Consider the following 24109-nt stretch of genomic DNA (forward strand, 5'->3'; position numbering starts at 1 on the left):
TCTGAAAACGTCCCTAAAGAACTGCATTGTGGTTGACAGGCTGCTCAGGAAGGTCTTTTCATAAGCCCAGTTTAGTAATCTTTTATGGAATTGGACATGTGTCAAACGTAAGAGCAAGACACCCGAATAATTGATTCTGCCAGCCTCGTCTCTGATATAATCTGTGGCAAATGGAACATAGGTATCAACTTCGCTTGCCCTTGTTTCCCTTCTTCCGTTTCCAGACAGGTAGCTTTTCTATTGCCCCATGGCAGATACTTCAAATTATAGACTGGCAATATTTGGTGTGTGACTCTTACATATCAAAGGAAACAGGAAAACATTACAGCAGTTCTTTAAGCACTGTATCAAATATGCGGATTGTCAAGGAGTGAGGGAAGGAGGGAGGGATAGAGAGATCGATGAAATATATTTTACAAATACAGAACCAAGACTAGACATATGCTGCATATTCAAATGATATTGAAGACATTTTGGCAGACATTTTTAGAAGAATGTTCTGCATAGATAGAAAGCTTTAAAGGCCACTATAGTGAAATAAAAGATCACAAGTAGTTAGTTAACTCCAATTATCTTAAAATTCTTTCAAGAAGTCAGATAGTTAGAATTTGTAATTTCACTGAAGTCAATCCACATCAAAAATAATTGCCAGCAATACTTCCAGTAGCAATAAACATAAACAAATCATAAACAAAAACATCAAACATAAAATAAATCATAGTTTTTCATGAATTTTTGGATTTAAGGGCCAAATTATAATACTCTGACTCATCTCCACAAGTACTTAATTCCAAAACAACTCATTTTGTTCAATGATATAGTTCTCAGCATGATTATCAGCATGTGGCCTTTGGAGGGGGTGGAAAAACCCTTCAGAAAAATTCTTACAGCTTTATACTGTGCACATTTGACCATTGAGGTAGACAAGAATGAAGCAAACACTCCAGATGGCAGTTACATTTGACCTTTAGAATCTTTTTGCTTTAATCTTGTCACTAAGAGACCTAAAAGCCACATACTGTTCTCCTGATTTGTGGAGACCTACAGCCAACGTTAGTGAGAACTGCGTGCAAAGATCAAGTTTCATAAACGTGACTCCCAGCACCCTTTCCTCCCACCCTACCTCCCCCGGCTTACCTGGTTTCATCAATATAAACTGCCTCTAGCACAGACGCTGCATATTCAATATTCTTTTTTAAATCCACCACATTAATGTCACCCTTCTCCAGCTGCTTTACCAAGCATCTTAGTCTGTGAAAAAGAAAATAAAAATATCAGTGCATTGCTTGTATGAAATTTTGGTAACTGCATTTTCTATTTGAAATGTTGGAAGTAATACAATAGCCACTGCAGAGGCAAGAGACCTTCATTGCATCTCATCCTTTTTAAAAAAAACATTTTTTAGAACACACATAACAGCTGCAAAAGTGCACAGCTGGTCATTGTTAAATCTGTGGTATGTATTAACAAAAGACATACGCATTTCGATAAGTCAGAGAGGACTCAATGATTACCGTTAGACTTATTTTACATTTATTTGTGATACTACTATGATGTCTGAGTCTCTAATTTTGATTAAATAATTAAAAAATAATCGCAAGATGTCTTACTATAATTGTTCTATGCTTGGAAGGTCTATTGTATTCATTTTCATGTCTTCAATTTTTATTTATGCCTGCAGTACATTTTTGCTGCAGAAGTTACATTTCTTATTAGGATGAGCTAATGTGGAGCTCCATTGCTTCTGTGTTTACAGGAAAGTCATCATTATACCAGATGAAAGGTGGTGCCTATGGCATTTGAAAAATCCAAATATTTTCCCAAGTGTGCTTTTGCTTTTAGTTTTGAGAACATTCTTTTACGTTACAAACATGGATACACCCAAAAGAGATTTTGTAATGCATCAACTGAAGTCTATGTAGTAATAAAATTATACAGATAAACTATTCGAACACCAGATTGTTCTTCCTAAACTCTTTGATGAGAGGAACACTTCTGACCCTGCTTTATTTAAGTGTATAGAGCACTCACAGTATTGTAGTGAAATGATAATCTTGTCAGTAACTGTATAGATTTATGACTAATTGCATGCTTCAAGAGGTTGGGGAATTTTCTTCTTTCTGTGTTGTATCTCCAAGTTGAAATGCAATAGTTTTCTATTATGTAAAATAAAGATTTTTTTCTTTCATTCAAAATACTACATCATTACTTTAACATAATTTTCACGAAATAATCTTTTTATACTTACAAAATACAGAAAAAATGTGTAAACAAGTATTTGGTTTAAAAGTGGATTCACATTGGGAGTCAGCAGCAGCTGATTTTACTTTCAGATAAAATATTTGTGGCACATGAAAAAGCAATTACAGATATAAATATATATAAAATACAAAAACAGAGATAATTAATAATAAATAAAATTTTAAAATAATGGCAATCTGATGACCATTTACTTTTATTGGTCATACACAATGTTTGATTGGACCCAATTAAAATATATGGAAAAAAATATGGTGGTATTTCAAACAAATCTCTCAGAAGTTGCCAAGTACTGTTCCACCATAGAAAACACCTTCATATTTTTCCTGTATATTTATTTTCACCTAAGCATAATTATGTCCAAGCCTGCAGGGAGAATTTTAACAAACAGTTTGTTAAAAGACCTGCCTCTTCAGCTCTCCAGTCAGAATTCAATTCAAATTAGCAAAGGACATAACACAAATGAGACTCTTGCTAACTTAATTACTTGGTACTTTACCCAGTGAACTGATTATTAATAGAATTGGAAATCGATAGTTAAAGAATTTTGTCAGAGAAGTGAGGTGGGCAGATGAAATACTATGGGAACGCATCTGCTAAAAAGAAACAACCTAATGCACGGAGATATATTCCCACTACATAATTCACACCATTTCAGAAGTACCTACAGACTGAGGAAGCTAATTCACCAAATATACACCCATCTCATGGTACCCAGCACAGGGACTGTAACTCCCCTGAGATGTCTGTTCCTCACTAATTTCCTATTTTTTTTCTCTCTCTCTCTCACACACACACACATGAGACTGGAAGCATGCCAACAGTGGCAAGACAATTTTATCATTTGTGCTGCTCCTGTGGTGTTTGAATGGAATGTAACCTAAAGTCACAGTTTCCGAATTGGAAGGGTAAATTAATTTAAAAGTGTAACATGCTGCAGAGGGGAGCCAGGCTACAGTAGTACAAGAGTATTTGAAAATGGCTTCAAATCCTATTTCCAGTGGTGTCTTTTGCTCCCAACTATGTGGTTCCGAGTTTTCTTACGGTATAGGCCACCTGACAGATGAGTGGAATTATGTTTAAGCTTGCAGGAACAGAGTCACCAAGGGAACCTGTGAACTACAATGACCCTGGAATATTTTATTACAAAGGTGACAGTCAACTGATGTAATTTGCCCTGTAATCACTGTCCATATTACAAGAGGAATGCAGAGTAGAATAACCAGAGAGGGCAATTCTGAAAAGATACACAGGTGAAGTTAAAGTAATTCTGAAGAGGTCACAGAACCACAAAAACACAGAACCTGTGCAATTCAGTGATGCAAGTGATCTTGCCATCTCATGCACCCATGGGCTTTGTGGAGATGTCCTCAAGAATGTCTGCAGCTGACCCACTGCAGAACTATCATAGGACCATAGGATAATTTTTTTGAAAGGGACCTACATATGGTCCAACCCCTTGTTCAAAGCAGGGCCAACCTCAAAGTTATATCTAACTCCAAAGTCAGATCAAGTTGCTGCGAGTAATATCCACTTGAGTTCTGAATATCTTCAAGGATGGAAATTCCATGAACTCTCTGGGCAACCAGTTACAGTGTATGACCAGCCTCACCAAGAATCATATTTTCCTAATATCTAATTGGAATTTCCTTTGTGGCCACTTGTGTCCCCCATCCTTTGCTATGCACTTCCAAGAAAAGTCTGGCTACAATGGCTCCATCTGCTTTATAACCTCCCAGTAGGTAGCTGGAGACAGCAAGAAGATCACTCCATAGCATTTTTGATCAAACGCTTGGGAATTCTGTTAGGTGATAAACATGAGGTGTACTGCAACAGTTAAGAAAAATGGTTTTCCTACACAGCAAAATTTATTAAGTAGGCTATAACAGTATATAAATGGTCTGTATATACTCAACATATTTTGCATTAAAGCAAAATAACCACGGAGTTTAACAGCTGGCATTTCAGTAATGGGTTTAACATTTTGGTAAAGAATAAACATGTCAATTTATGAGACAAAACAACAACAAATGTTAAAATACTCATAGACCAGTATTTCACAAGACAAAGAAAACTGTAGAAATGAGGAGGAAAAGCATCAAAAATGAATTATTATTCCAGCTGTACTGGACAGGATTTTTTTTGTTTATTTGTTTTCTTTGAACTAAGTGTAACAAAGTGAAAAGAAACATGAGACACACCATGCACAAACATGATATACTTCTTAAAACTTGAGCTCATGGTATTATCCTGCCTGTGAACTGTGCTTCTAGAAATGATAGTAACAAGAAAAAACTGAATGGGCTAGTACCTGTGAAATAGAAAAATGAACTACGTTGAGGTATGAAGAAAACAGTATATGGACTTCATACAATACAACATGAAAGAAATAGATTTGTGGAGAAAAAGAAACATTTTCTTAGGACAATTGACAACCTCATTGCAAAACTAGCAGTCATGGTTTGTAAGGGTGAATGACACATCTGCAGTTAATAAGGGTATGGGTGGAGAACCATCTTTTGTCATACTGGGTAAACACCAGTAACAGCGCTGTGCGATTAAAAGCTTTCACGGGACAATCCGCAGACGCTCTGCTCCCACCCTTCTCTAACAGGGCTGTCTGCGAGTGTCAGGTTTCCAGGAACAGACTTTCTCCATTCTTCATATTCCCGTGGAGCTGATACCTATGCCCAACCACAGCACAGTAAGCTGGAGGCCCACCCAGCAAGACAGGCAAACCAGGAGCCGCAGTAGTATGTCCTTGATCAGCACCATCACAGTCATGACTTGGGTTTTTTTGCTTCACCCTCGTTAAAAATTCTCTCCTTACCCCATCTTTGAATTAAAGTTTTAGGAAATCCACTGAAATTTGCAGGGGTTATACCAGATTAACTGAGGATAGATTTTAGAATATTTGAGAAGCCTTACTCTGATTGTAACTAAGGGAAAAAAAGAAGCAGCTAAGGAAATAAAGGAAGGGGAATAAAGTCTTTTTGTAACGTCATCATGAGAAATTTTTTTTCTTTATGGAGTCAAGCAAATTTGGACAGGTTCAGAGAAATGTGGGTGGAAATGTTGAAAAAGGGAGATTGTAAAGCAGAGATGCAAATGAGTTGGACAATTTCAATTTCAGAAGTTTTACAGACTGTCTCTTCCTTTTTTCCAAGGGAAAATTATCAGTGATCACTGAGAATAAATGAGAGCTAAAGGTTCAACTTGACAGTCTTCAAGAATCAGCAGACGGAAATATAGTCTTAGTGCACTCCGAACCTGACAGAAAACCTCTGTGTCTGCCTTCCCAGTGACCTGTATCTGCTGTCTGATTCTCCCCACTGTTGAGCACTGCAAAGAAACAGCTTTCTAATGAACCGTGACAAGTAAACTGCAAACAAACCTGTTTCCTCTTATAGGTTTAAAATAATGGAAGTCACTGCTGAAGGATGGACAATGAACTAATAGTTAATTATTTAAAAATAATAAGCACGTACTAATGCTAGTTACATAGAAAGAGTTATTCATATTAATATTTAATAATCACAACGGCACTTTTAAAATGATCTGTGTTGGTTAAATCAACTGCAATTGTAAGTTGCATATTTTTACATTTCCATGTAATATTGAGAAAAATCCTAGCTGTGTGCCAAATGTATTAATCTCCTGAAAAGATGATAAGCAAATATTGACAATGTGTTAAAAAGAGTAGAGACAGAACAAATTATTGTTTTCCTGTAAGCAGTAATTTCACAGTTTTTCAGATAATTTAATATTGAATGAAAAAATTAGGTGGATAATCATAAGCGTGATTATACAAGTGATTTGACCTTCCAAATGAACATCACAAACTAAAAATCAGATGATCTGTAATCTGAAATTAAAAATAAGAAGGAGGAGGGTAACTGCTGACAGTATGGTTACTTACAGTTTAAACACCATAAGTTTTGAGTAACTCTGGCAAAGTAGGAAATTTTCTAAAATTATCTAGAATTAAAATTGGAAAATTGGAAAACAATTATACTACCTGTAGTGATTCTTGCTATTTGTGACTCACTATCATTTGAATTTTATATTTTTCTATGAAGAAGATGGATGAATGAAATAAACCCATATCTAAATACATCAATGCATCTGTCAAATGCTTAAAAATAACATAGAATAGATCAGAAAAAAATGGATTATAATAATAAGAAAAACCATGCATAAATCCCATGCTCTCACTTTTTCAAGTCACAGATCCTAATAATATAAGGATTACTGGAAATCTTTTACTGTGATGACAAAGAATATAATTCCCTTTTTGTGTGTTTTCTGTGAGATGGAAGAAAAATATTGACTCTGAAAATATGAAAACCATAGATATAATTGTAACATTTGTACTACATGGATATGAAAGACTAGACCTGATCATACAAATGGATGGGAGATTTCAGAGAAAAATCCAGAATATTTTAATAAAGATTCAGGAGTGATCCCTTTGAACAGTAACTCCTGTTCCCCAGCTCCCACATGCAGTTACAAAGTCACCATCTAACTTGGCTTCAAAATGGTTAACCAGCACTTCAAGGTTTTTTAAATTATGGTAGGTAAAAACATATACTGATACAGGGACATTTTGTCAGTCAAGGCAAGGCCAAGGTGTCAATGGAGACCAGGATTAGAACCGAGGACTCCTGACTCAGACCTTGACGTCTGAGTCAGATTCCACTTCCCTAGAGCCTTAAAAATACACTTTTAAATGTAGTTACCTAATATTTCTTCTAATTAGAGTTGCTGCCTCTCAGTAAATTCTGATACTGTGAAATGCAAGAAACATATATCACACTTTAAGTGCAGCAAATGTCTTTTATGAAATAACTTCTCAGTTAGTTACTCCTGTGTCTGAGCATATGCACAGGAAGCCTTGTGGTTGCTAAGGGTTTCAAGAACCACATTTATTTCATGATTATTTTAAGCGCTATGAGTGGTACAGTCTGATCTGTAATTATGATTCAGTCATTAGAAAATAAATATTGAATATGCTGTTAATTCAGCCAACATTTTGATATACTGAAACTTCAATCCCATATCGAAGAATTAAAATACAAGTTCTGCAGTTGTATAGCACACACTGAAATTTTGTTAATGATAAAACTTCACATTTTCATGGTGATAGAATAGCCTTGGCTGTTTAACTACTGGTTATAGTTATGCAAGAGGAACTGGTTTTCCTTCAGACAGAGATTCTTTATTAGGTTTCTTTCATTTTACCTCACCCATTCTATAAGTTTTCATGGCACTTAGCACAGTAACACCATGCAAATATTATCCTTTGGGTCTCATTTAGTATCAGGTTCAAGTTTATTTAAAGACTTAATCAAAATTTAGTCAAAGCTCCTAAGTTTTCTTTAGCACTGTGCTGAAACCACACAAAAACACAAGTCTTACATGATTTCCACCTGAAACCATAAATTGAACCAAGCTCTCTAAAATATTTTTGAATTTTAGCATAATTGTCAACATACCTGACTAAAGATGCTGCATAGTGCCTGAGTCACCTTAGTGTCTTAGCTGCAGTAATGTTAAAGACCTGCTATTTGCAGCTCTGTAACCTTTCACCATCATCTTCATCATCACCACCTGCTGCACTGGAGAGAGGCCCCAGGAAACTCATCTGGGAGCCTGTTGCTGCTGTTCTTCCCTGCTGTCTTTCTCTCTCTCCCAGTTATTCATTCTTTCCCACAGGTAACTTTCACCATTAGAATTGATGTATGCCATCAGATACAGACCCTGCTAATAAATACTAATGTATGTGAATTTGTCACAACTTCCTCTGTGCAACACAAGGCATGTAATGAAGTCTTTTCCAGTCGAGCTTTGAGTTTCTTTCAGATACTTCTCTCACTTCTGCTGAGAAATCACCTGTATATACAAGGCTAATCTGGTTCCTCTGTTTAATTGCTTTCCAGGTTGAAGTTTAATGAAAAAAAAACCAAACTTCCCATTTCTTAGTATGTATATACATTTAGATATTTTATCCAGTTGTATCTCTCCAGTCATCTGGATACTCTACAAGTACAAAATTAAAAAAAAAAATTAATACACAATGAAACACGACTGCTGATTTCTCATGGAAGAACTTCCCAAACTCAAACAAATCGTGCATTGAAGATCTGGTTGAACTGGCAACCATATGTTCCATGAGCAGCGCAGGAACTTTCCTAACCAGCCTACTTTAATTAGTTTTGAGGGAACATATGAGAAACAGGACCCTCCTGCTGATGGCTTAAGAAAGGAGGATGATTCTTACATTCCTGATTTACAACTCCACTGCATTTCAGATGCAGTTAAAAGCCAAATATTACTGAGACACCATATTGTCAATAATGGTCTTCAGTTTGTCAAATAACCTATAGAAGAAAAAATCAACCTAGAAATCTAAATGACTGTAGGAATTACTTCAGCAGGCCTAAGTATCATGGAGCATCACTGAGAGAAATATCAGCTCAGCAATTTTTACAGGGTTAATAATTTGTTTTATGAATTAACATCAGTTCTATTTCCATTCCATTCATGGACACTGATAAATAATGAATGACTATGCCATCAGATGTAAACAACACTGACATCCTTGCTTTTGCTGTCCCTTGAGCTGTTTTGAATTGAGTTCAGCTTGTAAAAGTCACAGGTCTTATCCACAGTATTAATTATTGCATTTTTATATTTGCATTAAATAGGATTAAAGCAAAAGAATCTTTTTTATCTGTATCTTTTCACGGTCTTCTCAACATCTCATGTCTACTTAGTGAGACAGACCTGAATATTCTATACTTCGCTCCTGTCTTCTGTTAAATCTAGTCTCTCCTTACCCTAAAACTCTATGACTATTTCTATCATCTCAGTTGCCGTATTCCCATTTCATAATCATTCCATAAAATCAAAGGCTAATAATTCAAAATTTATGACTCACTTGTAAATTGCAAATTATCCTCCTAATCACTTTTGCTGAATATTTATGCTTCTGAATATCCTTAACTGTGAATTCTGAAGATTGACATTTGATCTAGAAGTTTCCCTTGCATTGTATATACCTTATATAGAGTGCTAGATAAAGCTATTTAATCTTGAAGTTGCCAAATCCTTGAACAGTTTGTATGTCTCAAAGTGTTCATTATAATCTAGATAAATTCACTCCCAACAAGCTGGGAAATCAAATGTAAAATCATCAGCTGTCAAAAATCATGCTTGAAGATGATGGAATACTTTCAGTAAGTCTTACCTGCAGAAGCTAATATGATAAACACACAAAAAAGGCACATATCCCTTATTTTCCATGGCCATTTTAAAAGCTCTATTTCTGTTGCAAACAGCAGCTTTGAACACATTGATCAAAGAAGTTGTGAAGAGGCAAGTTAAACCTCTAAATCTTGCAAAGCAGTCACACACACTCTTTTTTAGAATAACTTGATGGCAGAAAAAGGATATTTCCAGACAGATTATGTCGATGTCCCTCCCATCACATTTGAGTGTTGGCTCTATATTCTTACAAGAAATGTGTATCCAAGCCTAAGTACCAGTGGCAATTCCCAGAGGAGAGCAGTTAGGTCCCATCTCTGTACCTGCTCCAGCAGAACTCTCTTGGCGCTACCTCACCATATCTCATCATGGCAACTGCCTCTCGCATACTTGCAATCAGGGTCACGACCTGTTTTTGACCCTGGGATGGTCACGGAGTCATTGAATAGATGTCTGTTATTTTAAAAGCATTCCTGCTAGAATGCATTTCTGCAAAAGACAGATCCTTCTCTCCTTCAATCCGTCTCTCCTTCGCATGACCCAGACTCCTTTTAGCATGATCTCGATGCACTAGATATTTGATCTCATCACGCAAGCCAGTGCATGGAGTCTCTCACAGCAGCAAATGGGTACGCTGAGTGGTTGGTCGGAGAATATTTGTCTTCTCCCTGGCTCTGAGCTCTGATGTTCCCTCTCTGCTGCCTAGTACTACCAGAAACTACATTTTGCTTTAGTTACTCTTGAAACTCATGGATGAGATATCTTCTCATGCAGTGCTATCTTCTCAATTGATTATTATATAAGGGTGCAGAAATGGATCTCCCATTATTCTTTCTCTTATTCTATCTCCAGTCTCCTCTCATCCAACCTAAAGTCATTGGCATAGAGGGGATGGTACACCCATGCTGAATCAACCTGCTGAATATCTCTTGTTCCTTGGGATTGGAAGATTTGGGTTGGAGAATTTCGATGCTTGTCTTTTGAAAACAGCACACAGCGAGGTAGGAAGTCCTTTTAGACTGAGCGTAGCGTGACATGTGGTACAGTTCGGTTGCTTGGTACTCCCTGCCTTGCTTTTCATTTTTCTCAACATATATACAACTTACTGATTTTATATTAACAGTCAATAGAGATTTCATACAGACCTACATAAAAATAACTTACAGAATACAATTTTTTTTTTAAATGGCAGTCCCTCATATTCATTAGTCAGCAACCAAAGAACATGGTCAGATACGGTGCCTCAGCTAGCTCTCTGTCCTGTCCCACCTCATTCTTTCTACAAATTACTGCCCTCCACATCTGACAACACAACCGTATGTGTAATAACAGTTCTCTAACCTAATATTGTCAAAACAATATGATTTACCTTGAATAAGCTTTTTTACAGTAGGCAAGATTTTTACTGACCTCTTTTGACAGAACCCGATTAGGGGCCATACATAGGTGCAGTTATGCTGTGAGATGCATCAAGGATAGTTGGCTGAGCTGGACTAACCAGACCAATGCATATGACCATGCCTTTACCGCAAACATAAACCTACTTCAGTCCCAGATCTAAGATTAGGTTTAGAAAAACCTAAACACTTGATGCACTAGAATAGAAAAGGTATACTTCTAATATATATGTTAATCATGCCTTACAGATGGGATTCACAGAGTCCATTTTTATCTGATTCTATTTTTAAAGCGTGTAATGGGGCTGGAAGAACAAACTACAGATCTCTATTTGTTGAGACAAAATTGCAAAATGTGAAAAAAACCAAATAGTTATATTATGAACTATCATGGACTACTGAATAAAATATTAAAATCAAGAGTTGCCTCAGTCGGCATATGTCCTGGAAAAAAACCCCCACCACCTCAATTCAGATGTCTTTTTTTACTGAATAATTAACAACTTCAACAAATCTATTTACAATGAAAGATTTTTTTCATTCAAAAGACAGCACACGACATAAATGCTTTAACAAAATGGCTGTAATAATTACAGTACAATTTTGCTATAAAATCATTACCATCTCAGTAAATCTGAAGAAAGGATACAGAACACGTAATATATATAACAACATAAAAACATGAATAGGGCTTTTATTTAAAATTGTAATACTGCAATTAAAATGTAAAAAAAAGAAAAAAGTAGGAGACACTAGAATTCAGCACTTTGTTATGTGTGAAACTAACTTCTGGCATTTTAAAATGTTAAAAATAAATGTTCTCCGGAAGAATTGCCAAATCAAAGTACTTAAAAGTAGATCTTGGTAATGAAAAGTAGAACCTTAGAAATGCTTAAACAATCTTGAGAGATGTATAAATGTTTAAAGGAGGCAAGAATCATGTGAATAAAATTTCCCCTATATTCTTTAAGAATGGCCATAATAGGATCAAGTGTAACATTACCTTTCTTAGACGTGTAAGCTTGATCTAGGATTCGTCTATATGAGAAATTAAATTTGAATTAAGGTCAGGTGTGAAAACGAAATTCAGTATCTATCCTTGAATAACTCCAGTTTTGACTACTTTAGAATGGAGAGAAGCAAACAGAAACAAGCCCTGGAACTCTGCAGGAAGAATGATGCTGAAACACTCTTGAACAACATCACGTTACACCACTATCTAGCATACCGTGTATGGTGTATATGCATATTGGTTTGGGTTCTGTAAACAATCGTGACAGGCACTGCAGCAAACCAAATAAAAAACATTTGTAGTCAAGACAGAAGGGAACATTCAATGTCTGGAATACAACTGCTATTTTTATCAGCCGGTAAAGTGCTCTGGCCCCTCAGCATACAGGGTTTGGGCTTTGTAGGTCTGGGAAGGTAAAGTGGATGAGATGCCATTCCTTAGTTGTTGGTGTTCTCTCTGCCCTAATTCATACTGCCTGTAACAGAATCTCCTTTACTCCTTCCACTCCTCTCCATCCATATATAATAAAAGCAGACTAATAGCATGTCAGAGCATTACATGGAGAGTAGCAAACTGCAGCCTGGCTCTAAACTGGAGGACAGCAGAGGTCAATATCCCTACCATATAACTGCCTAGATTTTTCTCTGCTGGACTCAGGACTTTGCTGAGTTTGGGTCTTCTTTCTTGCATTTCCAACAAACTGCTTTAACTCATCTATCCTGATGAGACCTAACTGCAATAGCTGTTCACATTGTCTTGGCTGATTTGAAAACATGCCATTAAATCAACTTGATTATCAGCCTAATCAAATAAAAAATGATAATATTTTTATAGCTTCCAATTTGTTGATGTTCCATATTTGTAATGGAGCATACCTCAGAAGGTGTAGTCCAGAAGCTATCATCAAAAGTGTTATTTTTGTCTTATGTTTTGTTTAAACTCACAAAATGTAGCAAATGCAGACTGCAATTCACCTTGAAGATGTTATTTTAAACTTTTGTTCCCCATCGGATGTGTAGCTGACTGTACTTTGCCTGGTTTTATACGTTTTATACATAATGTAAGTAGAATAGATTGAAAATTCGGAACCTAGTGCTCAAAATGATAATGACAGTACTGAGAAACTAAGGTAGAAATTACACTGGCTCATTAACAGCATTGTTGCAGCATACAACATTTTACTTAATTTCTCTTTATCTCCAGGTGAAAGAAAAAAGAAGGCAAAAGATGTCTCTCAGCCTGAATGGGTAGCAGCAGAATTTTTCAAACTGTGTCTTATTTCCTACAGAAGAAAAGGAGTTGAATGTTCCTCAGTTCATCATCACTCAGTTCAAAGGAGCTACACCATTGTACAACTGGTGCTGCTAGCTAGAGAATCAGATCCAGAATCCTTTCCGGAGGCAATGTACATGGATGTGCCTTGTAAAGCACCTCTTGTGCTCTCACGGCAAAATGCACTAAAAATAATTATCAGGCTTTCTATACAACATAATGACCATCGTTTTTGGTTGTTAAATGATGCACTGCTCCATTACTTTCTAAAAAAGTCCTACACTGATTTCAAAATGAACCCAGTAACTAAGTTCATCCAGCTATATTTAATTACTTGTGAAATTGTTTGGAAATATTCTGTTTGTTATATAGACAAATGCTACATGAAAAAGAGCTTTCAGCTGGAAGACTGTTGGTCTTCTAAGTATGTGGTGGTTTATAAGAAATTTTCAAAAACAGCTTTTAATAACATATATTCTTCTTAATTCCTGTGCCTTTCCAGGAGTCAGAAATTAAAAACTGAATTCTTCAACGTGATGTTAGCACAACTTCTCTAAATGTACCCCTCTAGGGACTTGAAATCTAACCTGAAAAGTTCAGCTTCCTTATGGTCATGACTAACATAATTGCTAAATTATGCTTCTTTTTTTATAGCTCTATTGAATGAATCACTATTCTTCAGTCTCTCTGCAAAACCATGACATTCCTTCTAAGTAAGATCCCAGCTACATTTGAATTTTGAAATATTAAACTAGTAAAGTTCTTGATTCTATGTTATACGATAATGTTTACTTATACAATTACTAAGGATTTAGGAAAAGTCTGTGTAAAGTAAACAACACATAGGATTTGAAATCAAAATAAAAACAGAGAGGTTTTGTTAGATTTGTAAAGTGTAACTACATATTGCGATTTGCCTGTCACTTTCTCAAACAATACACTTTTTGTTTTCCATTGCTTTTCACTCACTCCTATGGCAGGCATATTTTTTATTGCAATCCTTATTTTTGAAATCAAATTATTCACTTAGATGTAAAATAACATCACTCAGAGAAGTAGGCCAGGATTTTGCCCAAGAAAAACAAGCCAGTTTTAATACGGCAGTAATCAATCCAGACCTTGATCAAGAGATGGACACATATGCAATTAGTGCTTACCTGAATAAGGACCATAGAGAGACAGCAGAGAAAAGTATACAGGAGTTACATTTTATAAAAAGAACATACATCAGAAGGTGGCTTGAAAATGTTCAGTTGCCTGTCAGCAATATATTACTTTCATCTGTGATTATCTGCATACTCTGTCCCAAGTATTCAATGCAGGACATTCTTCAGCAGATAACGTTGAAAGAAAAACTAAGCATAATGCTAAAAAGCACAACAATTCTGGTGAAGGTGGTTTTGCACATGTACCTTGATCAAGCAAATCACATAAAGCTCAACTTTAATGAGACAAATGTTTACACTCTGTTGGATTATCATCATTGTGATGGAAAGTCTCTACTTAAGATCTTATTGCTAATATTAGGGGGTGAGAACAGTCACGTTAGAGTGTGATTTCACTCTGGAAAGATAATCTGAAAATGACAGCGAATCAGAGGGATATCACCTTTTTGGGAGGCCACCACTCTTTCTTAGGTCAACAAATGACTGTAACTGCTAAAGACTTCGATGTGCTTATATGGGTTGAATACCACAGCCAGTACCCTGGTTGGCTCTCTCTCCTGCAATGTTCAATAACACTTTATTTGACCATACTAGGCAGTGTGTCTTCTAAACCATTTTGTATCTATCTCAACTCGTTGTTTCTGTGGGCTTTGTTTTTTCAATGCCACATTTTATGATTATTGTTGACTAGAAATTTTATTGTAAAGAACATTAAAGGAAATTGTGGACTCTAAGTGATTTGTAAGTTGACTCAAGGATTCAAGGATACAATTTGGAAAGATGTGCGAGCGATTGCAGTGTTAATGTTGGCCAGAGATTTCCATTCTGCGTGAGCACACACACACAAAGAAAAAGAGAAAGAAAAGCCACATTTCTTTGCACAGTGGGGATGCACCTGAAAACATTTATGGAAAAGCAAAAGGATTGCAAAATACCCAATTGGAAAGTAGATATAGAGCTGGAAGCTTAGTCCCACCTCTTTAGCAACTCTGTAGTGCCACTGTTGTTGGAGCTATTCCCCAAGCATAAATAAATGAAATACACACTGGCATAGAAAAATATGCACTCGCCTTGAGGCTGAGAAACTAAACCAAGCAACGAAGAGATCAAAATCTAACTTTTTAACACTTAAGGCAAATGCAACAGTTGTTAAAAGAGGGATTCTCTCTCTTTAAAAGGATCCTTTATTGAAATCCCTGATTGATTAACCAACAGGATGCCAGAAATTTGGGCAAAAGGCCTCTTGCATCATTGACTGCCAAGGAATATGAATGGAAATGTGAATGAGCCAGAGTAAAGACACTGACATTTAACAAAGTAGTTAAACTAGCAAAAACATTTATGTAATTTTTTCAAGAAGAAACTTGTCCAAGGCTCAGTGAAGTGAAAAATTAAAGTGAGATATGCAGGAACAGCTAATGGTTACAAAAAAATCAGACGTGTACCCAAAAGAAAAAGATATGATCCTTAGCATAACTGTTGGGAGAATAAACAACCTATAAGTATTTTGTACCTTTATCTATTAATCTTAATTTTTTATTATCTTCCAGATTTCTTGTCTATTGTGAAAGCAATTCTAACTTTGCATATATCAGCACATGTCTTAAAATGCTGTTAATATTCTTCTGTTGGATACTTATTAATACATTTTACATGAAAAAGAAATGTAAATAAAATCAATGTAATAATTTTCCTTCTGTAGGTACTAGGTCGGGTATTAAAGAAAGGCGTTTGTATTACTGTGAATCAGATTGAATGTGAATTTAATCCAGGGAGTAATTTAAAGTGGGTTTTGCCATAAAATACCTGCTTTCTACTCTGGTTTTTGAAATGTACTGGTACATAAATACCTGCTTAAGCTTTTCATTCACTATGTTTATTATTTTCAGGTCATGCCAGATGCATTTAGTTTAAATTTTAATCCAGAATAGTTAATCTCAGACTGTTCTCTGGAATACACTGACTGAAGTTCAAACAGGAGCAACATTAAATGAACAAACACAAAGCAATGGAGTAAGATACACTTACTACACAATGGAATAAACCTTTTCAAAATTGATCTGATGAAACTGCAACAACAACTGTGATAGAGGATTAATCAAAACAAGATCTAGTTATTTTGTGATAACAGAGTCGGAGGAGCTTACTCAACCAGAGTTATACTGCTATATTTTGATATACTCAGAAAAGAGACCTTTGCACCTCTACCACAGACATGATTACAGAAAAGACATAAAAAATTACTAAACTTCTATGATCTCATTTATATTATCTAGTTGTCTGGCAGGGATATCAATTATTTTTGCAGTAGGAGGAATTAACTAATTCCACTCACAGGCAGAATGGTTTGACACACAGTTACATATTTGATCCTAACTCCATGTAAGTCCCCAAAATTGACAAAATACAACATAATCATGGGAATAATTCCTTTGTGAGGGCAATTTGTGAGTTTTACCCCTCTGGTTTACCACCTCTGGCTAGAACCAGATTATCCTATCATTTTTGGGCTCAAATTCTTGGCTGCAATTCAATTTCATTAATTACATTAACTTCAGAGGCCTAACTATGTTTTGTACCTACAAACTCTTTTCTTTCAGAAGCCTGTGACAGCTGCAGAGTAAAGTGATTCAGATTTTTTAAACAAAAGTATTGTGTATTCAATTCAGCTCAAAGAGGCAGAAAAATGCCTGCAAAGACTAAAGCAATAGAGCCTGTATCTCTTCCCCTTGCTTAGTCATTACTCTTTCCATTCATCTTAAGTTGCCTCTCCTGGACAAAGTAACTTCCTTTCTCTATTTATCCCTGTCAAAGCTCATTAATGTCATCTGTCCACTTTCACTTTCTAGTCACATTATGCTGAAGTTTTCTAGTATTCCCCCTAATATTGGGTCCAGGCAGATGAAAGAAAAACTTTGCCCCAGACAAACCTCTAGGCCTTGCTTTACTTTCATTCCCTTGACACTTTTACTCCAAACTGAGCCTGGCCCTTTCCATATTTTGTTTCTTGTTTATTTTCTTGCCATTCAACTTCTTACACTCAAACATAGCAAAAAGAGGTGAACTGCAGTAACAGCATTAACAGAGCATTTTCCCTTACTTTCCACTACTATCCCATTCATCTACAAAATATACTACACATAACCATACCACACTATCTATAGCTCACATAATATATAACTACAGTCTAAGTTTAGATTTATGATTTGATCCAATTTTTTCAAATGTGTTGGTCTAAAATAACATGAAAGTAAATATGCGCAACTAAATATCAAGAGTCATTAGGCAAGGCAGTTTCCTATGAATGATTCTTGTGAGTCCTGCTCTAATGAATACAGCTATTTATTTTCAATATTGAATTGACACAAAGCAAATGAATATGAAACATAACATCTTTTCTAAGACTTCAGGCAACTGTTTCCTGCATCTTCATCACTCTCTAATATAGCACTGATATCAGTAATATTATTACTGTAATTATTATCAGTAATATTAACAGTGATCAAAGGTAAGAATTTTAGTTGGCTTGAACTTCGTCGAGCATAACAGAGTTGTATCAGTTTACACTTGGACAAGTATTTTCCAATCCTTTTAGGTGTAATGGCATGAAGAAACAAAGTCAATATTTTCTAGGTCTAGACTATTAGCTCTGAATTTACTTCAGTACAGCATATATTAACAGTTTCATTACAAAACCATGGAACAATTTCCATTATAAAGATAAGATAAATTGTTAAGAAATACATTAATACCTTATGCATAAAATAAACATATATGGATTAATAAATAGTTAATGAAAGGCATTTTAATGCTGTCAGCAGTGAAGCACAGTTTGTGCTTCAAATGCACTTCATTCATTTGCAATGCTCCCCTGCAACGTTCCAGTCCCATAAATGCAAAAAACCTTTACAATGCAAAGGTTTGGGAGACTAAATCCTGTGGTATATTCTTTATTACAGGACTAGCTCACAAAGAATTCAAGACAGAATCCTTTGAAAATACCGAAGGATGAGCAGCGTTACACCGGTGTCCAGCAGAACCAAGGAGCAGACACCTAAGTGAAGTGACTCCTGTGTCAGCAGGGTGAACTCTGGAACCTGAGAGAGGGAGGGAGCAGCTCTCCCACACACAGAAGGAAGGTTTACTGTATAAGCATTTCTCATACAACACAAGTGCCGACCGGCCTTATACTACTGTCATGTTTACATGTGCAGATTATTGGGACTCATGACTTAACGCTAACTTTTGTTGAGAAACAATGGCCTTTCCTTTCCTCTCTGCTATTCTTACTACGTACCAAGAATCTTACTGATGGGGATGGTTGGTTTATGGTTGCAATGTAGAGGGGCTTTGTTCAGCCAGGTAGCCTCTTCCAAGCTCTAAATGTGGATATATAGCTGATTAATTTTGTAAGGGCATAAAAGATATCAAAAGAAAAACAAGTCATCTTTAATGAAAAAATTATTTGATTCTGCAAACCCAGTATATACTCTCCATTTAACTCCACTGGACTTTTACTTGCAGAAGGTTTAAAAGTTAGGTCTTAAACTACCAATTTTAGGTGTCTTATAAAGCAATTAAATTTTCCTTTCTCTGATGGTGCTGGAATAAATGCTACTTGCCACTTAAAATCACTGAGTTTTTCTGTAGCATCCCTCATAACACTGTAATTTTGATACTTGTAAGGCCTCTGCTTTGGAAATTATAATTACCTTTTCTTCAGATTTGCTTCAATGTTTTCTTGCGATGAATAATGCAGTTTTTGAGTTGCTTTTCTGAGTCTTGTCAGCGCTTCCCTATCCCACGTTTGTAAAACCGTGGCACTTTTCCAAAACATATTGTCTCATAAATCTTATTTAACCAGAAAAATCTTTAAACAGTATTTTGCAGACCTACATCAGTGAATGAACATGGAAACTTTTCTGTTATAAATAGGATTATAGAAACCCCATAAAAGTCCATTTAGAGGTTTTTCAGACCTTTTAGAGATTTTGAGTTTTAAAAGGAAAACTAAGATAAATATATCATGATAATCCTATTCACGATGCCTATAGAATCTCTATTTAATGGACTTGTCATTGCATATAACTAGCTGCTCATAATTATTAAAAATATAAACACTGTTGTAAGATGGATTCATGTTAGTGCATTTCCACTATTAATAAAAATACTCCCTTCATTTTATCTACTGTTGGATCAGATGGTATAACCATGTGATCTGCCAGATCATTCATCAGTGACCTCATACAGAACTGGACTGTTTTTGTGATTTGGCTGCTAGATTTAGCCATCATTCCAAAACTTAAAATGAGAATGTCCCATTTTGTAATAATCACAGTAAACCAATATGCTATAGTGGGTCTTTCCTAAAATCTCATGTTCTCTTTTACATTCAGATATGACATAATATTTAACATTTATATTTAATGCTATAGGCATTCATGTCACTTAACACAGTAAACAAAAGCATAAAACCTTCCTCAGGCATTTCAATACATTCCAGAAAGAACACAAAACAGTTATTTCTTAACAGCCTAGAGTTTATCAAGTAGACCGTAAGTCTGGATCTTTTTCTCAACCAGAATTTCACTGAAAATGATACAGCATTAGAAAAGGTTTTGGTTTTGAATAATTAGCAATTTATTTTGAAAAACAAGCCTGTATTTTGTCAAGAAAAGTCCTTTTGGTAGGGCACAGAACAGTGGAAGCATTTTGCAGTCACTTTGCATTTTTCCGTATGTCCGGACTGGTACACGACAGAGCAGCTTTATGTCTTCAGTGGTTGATTTTCACATGCCTCAGACACCAGATTATCTAATAAGGACCATTCCACTCATCTAAACTAGTAAGAATAGTAGACCTTCTCTATTTAGCCGATGTAACTATATACCAGGCAATTCCAGAATGTCTGTTTTATCAGGGGCACTCTCAGCAACCCAACAACAAGCAATAGTTTTGTCCTAGTTCCTTGTCTTGATGATTTTATAATCCAGTTTGATCATGACCACTGAGACTAAGACACTAGAAGAGAATACAGAAGTTGGCCAGCTGTGAAAATAAGCATATTAATTCACAATTCTGTGTTTTTTCCTGTATATATATTTTTTCTTTAAGGAAACTGACTGTATTTTGTCAGAGAGGAGAAGGTGGTGAAGCAGGGATGGAGAAGAAGCAAAAAAAATATATATATCAAAATGAGTAAGAGAAATAAATGAACCTATTAAGTTCCCATTTGTGTTCCTTTCAATAAAATTAAAATTCCTCTTATAACTAATTAACAAATTACTGACAAAATCATTTTAAATCACTATGGAACTGTTGTCAGCTCAGTAAAAGGTGCCAAATTCTACACTTCAAGCTCAAATCACCTAATAAGAGCTGTTTGCACATAAATATGCACATTCTGACTATAGTAGCCAAGTCAGCTCCTTTTCCAATAGGGCAAAGAGGAAAAATTATCCACTTAGCATCAATGGATTCAAGATCAAATCTACTGATCCAATTAACTCCATGGAGCTAGCTAGATTGGACACTAAATTTCCTCTGCTCATAACAGCAGGAAATTTATCTTGTGCAGAAATACCTGATTTAAAGACTATTTGTGTTCAGGGAACTCTTTCCACCAACCCCAATGGATTTAGATCCGTGTATTCTTTACTTCCTGCCAGGAACTGCAATAAATATCAATTACATTTTTTAGCAGGACATATTCAAAGAAAAATGTCTTGTTCTTTATGTTTATACGACAACATTTCAAGATAGTCTTATAGGATGGATTAAAAAAAGATAAAGATTCTGGAGCACTGAAGCATAGTGTATCTACTATGCAGAAGTTTAAAAAGTTTCTGAAAGCGGAGTGTAGATTTTTGCTCTTGTTTTGTTCAGTCATTTTTGACAGAATGATGGGAAATTTCAGCTTCAGTTCTTTGTCTCTAGAGAGACATACACATCATCTGAAAGCATCTACAAATGTCAGAAAGAAAAGCTGTATTAAATTACGTAAAGAATCTTACCTGGCATAAGAGCAAAAGTTCCCTTGAACTTTTAACTGCCTATCACTACAGATAGGTGTCCATTAGTATAAACTGGAGAAGCTTATGTAGCTGAAAGTGTCTGGGATCTGTCCAAGCAGAAAAATTAAGGAAAGCTACTGCAACTGTCAATGAGTATTTTTCTTTTCACCTCTTTTCTCCAAGATGTATTTCTACATATCACTGTGAAAGAAACCCTTCCAAGGAACTGCATATACCTGATGTGCTGGAATAATTGGCTTCTTCCCATGACCCAGTGAGCAGTGCCAAAAGTAGCTTTGCCACTCTTATGTTTTCTCAAGCTAGGTCAAAGGAAAAGAGCCAATCGACGGAGCAATGCAGCCTGTCTTCAGGTTTGATGTTTGGCATAAGTTTCAACTGTGCTATCATGTTAAAATTGTTGTTGTTAAGAAAATCTTGAATCAGACTTGAAAAGAACATTAATAAGATGGATAATCAGCCTTAGACATGGAAATGAAAAAAATAAGCAGCATTTATAATAAAACTATAACATGCCACAACTGCCCATCTCAACACCCATCTCAAGTAAAGAAAGCTTTAAGTAATAACAAAAAGGTCCCTGTTGTACTGGTTTTGCTCTAAGTGCTTTGCATTTTAAACTGTTTGTCCAGTGTGCCCTGCAACATTTGTATGTTTGAAAGGCACCTTGATGGGAATGCATTATGCCTGTTTTTCTGTCTTGCTCTCAGAATGAAAAGCAATAGAGGCATGGACTATGGAGAGGGTTAAAAAAACAATTAAATGTACACAGAATATACCAGAAAAGACAGATTTTCCATTTTCATCAGCCAAAAAACCGTATCAACCTGTTTAAAAAGCCAGTGCATATAAATAATGTAACTGCTTAGGTCATCTGCAAAGCTTTCTATATAGTAAAGAACTGAATTATGGTTTCCTGTTCCGTTATTTGTTGTCTTTGGTCAGTACCCAGGTGCATGGAAAAGTTTTCAAACTAATGTTTATCACTGGAACAGAAAATTCTAGAGAGCTGCAGACTGGCTAGCTTTTTTAGCAGGAAGAAGAGGATTTGCTTAATATTGTTCTGGCACACAAAACATAAATCTGGTCTCAGAGAGAGATGCTATATAGTCTAGTGCTTTATTGCTTCTTTCACAAATTGTATCCTAATAGAATTGACAGAAGATTTTACAAGCCTTAAAGTGCAAATCCTTCTGTGTAAATAGACATGTTCATTTTTAGTTATTAGCTCTACAAATTGTGGTGCTTTGCTCCTTTAACATTGTGAACCAGTCAGCTTTTGAATGGTCTGTCATTTATCAAAGTTCACTTCAAGAACAGCTGCTACATAGCCAAAACTGGAGAGGTTTAGAGCTCAGTCATGTAAATTTTACCCACAACAGCAAGCAATTATGTGTATAAGCACTTCCATTAGCATCAAGAGGGAGACTATGTAATTACGGATTTGTACAACGTGGCCTCAAACAAAACAGAAACAAAAACAGGAACTAAATTTCTGATTAGTCATCTTATATGTCAAATATACATTATGCCCAGAAACAGGAGGCTCAAATCACTTATCTAATTTAGGCATCTAGTGCCATCTGAGATGCCCTGGAGTATCTCACCTGGTCCCCAGCTGCTGCTCCAGAAGAGCGCAGGTATCCTGCAGGTCCTGGGTCATATCTGCCAGCCCTGTGTGGATGTCTCAGTCACCCTTAAGTGTCTCAAATGGCACTAGGTGCCTATATTTTAGCGACTGATTCAAGCCTAGGCTGTCATTTCTTTACAGGTTAGGCAGATATACGCTCCTGCAGACAGAAGATATTCAGTTCACAAATCACTGATATCTACTTCAAGATAAATGGAAAAGGGTTACATTTCTTCAGAGACAGAGAGTGTGTGGGATGGTGCTACTGCAGTATGACATAAAAAGCCTGGTCTGGTACATGTGTTGTGAGGAGAACGGGAAAAAAGAGCGAGCGAGGGAGCGAGAGCACATACGTACTGCAGTCTTCTGAGACGAGAGAAACCAAACTGTCCCTTGTGCTGCACGACACATGATTTTTCACCTTTTGTGACTGATTATAACCTGGTTTAATGAAAGAGGCCTCATCATATACTACTGTGCCCAGGTTTTACCTCACTCCTCAGTCCAGCGTGAAGCCCGAACACCTAGGAATTTCAGAAAGAATTTCATCTGACAGGAGCCACATGTCTTAGCTCTTCTCATTTCCACTGTGCCATTTACATAAAAATTAATAGGGTAAAATTTATGCACCCTACTTTATAATACAGGGTGCTGAGAGAAATTTTTTAAACCAGTCAAACACAGCTTCCCTGGGCACTTTCTGTCTGTAGACAGAAATAGCTATAGACATTTCAGCAATCTCGGTGATATTTGCCATGATCTGGTACAACTGTTTTCACCTTAAAAAGATGCACCTTAAAAGAGGCATCAATAATACCTATGACCTTCTAATTTCATGAATTTCTGAGTATCATTAGAAATCTATGAATACAAGCATACAGGTGGGAATAGATTCATGGCTACTGTGCACAATATCCTTATACATAAACTTTTAGTACCCTTTTTTCTTTTAAAGAGAAAAACAGGTGTTAATACAATGCCATTTTATATATTACAAACTAGAAAATGACTGTGCTCAAACCATGAAAGCTTCTGTTGCATGTTTTCAAGTATTTAATTTAGTAGCTTCATAT

At 35.9% G+C, this 24109-nt stretch overlaps 1 protein-coding gene across 5 annotated transcripts in view; it reads right to left on the reverse strand.

Moving 5' to 3' along the window:
* The window catches only part of PDE1A (phosphodiesterase 1A), a 157562-nt gene that overhangs the window by 59923 nt on the left and 73530 nt on the right, over positions 1-24109 (reverse strand). For all 5 annotated transcript variants that reach the window (XM_064515040.1, XM_064515043.1, XM_064515041.1 and 2 more), the window contains exon 2: positions 1138-1251. In XM_064515040.1, the coding sequence (XP_064371110.1) occupies positions 1138-1251 (114 nt within the window). The remainder of the gene's footprint in view (positions 1-1137; positions 1252-24109) is intronic.

This window comes from Dromaius novaehollandiae, chromosome 7 (genome assembly GCF_036370855.1).
Source record: "Dromaius novaehollandiae isolate bDroNov1 chromosome 7, bDroNov1.hap1, whole genome shotgun sequence".
Classification (NCBI taxonomy): Eukaryota; Metazoa; Chordata; class Aves; order Casuariiformes; family Dromaiidae; genus Dromaius; species Dromaius novaehollandiae.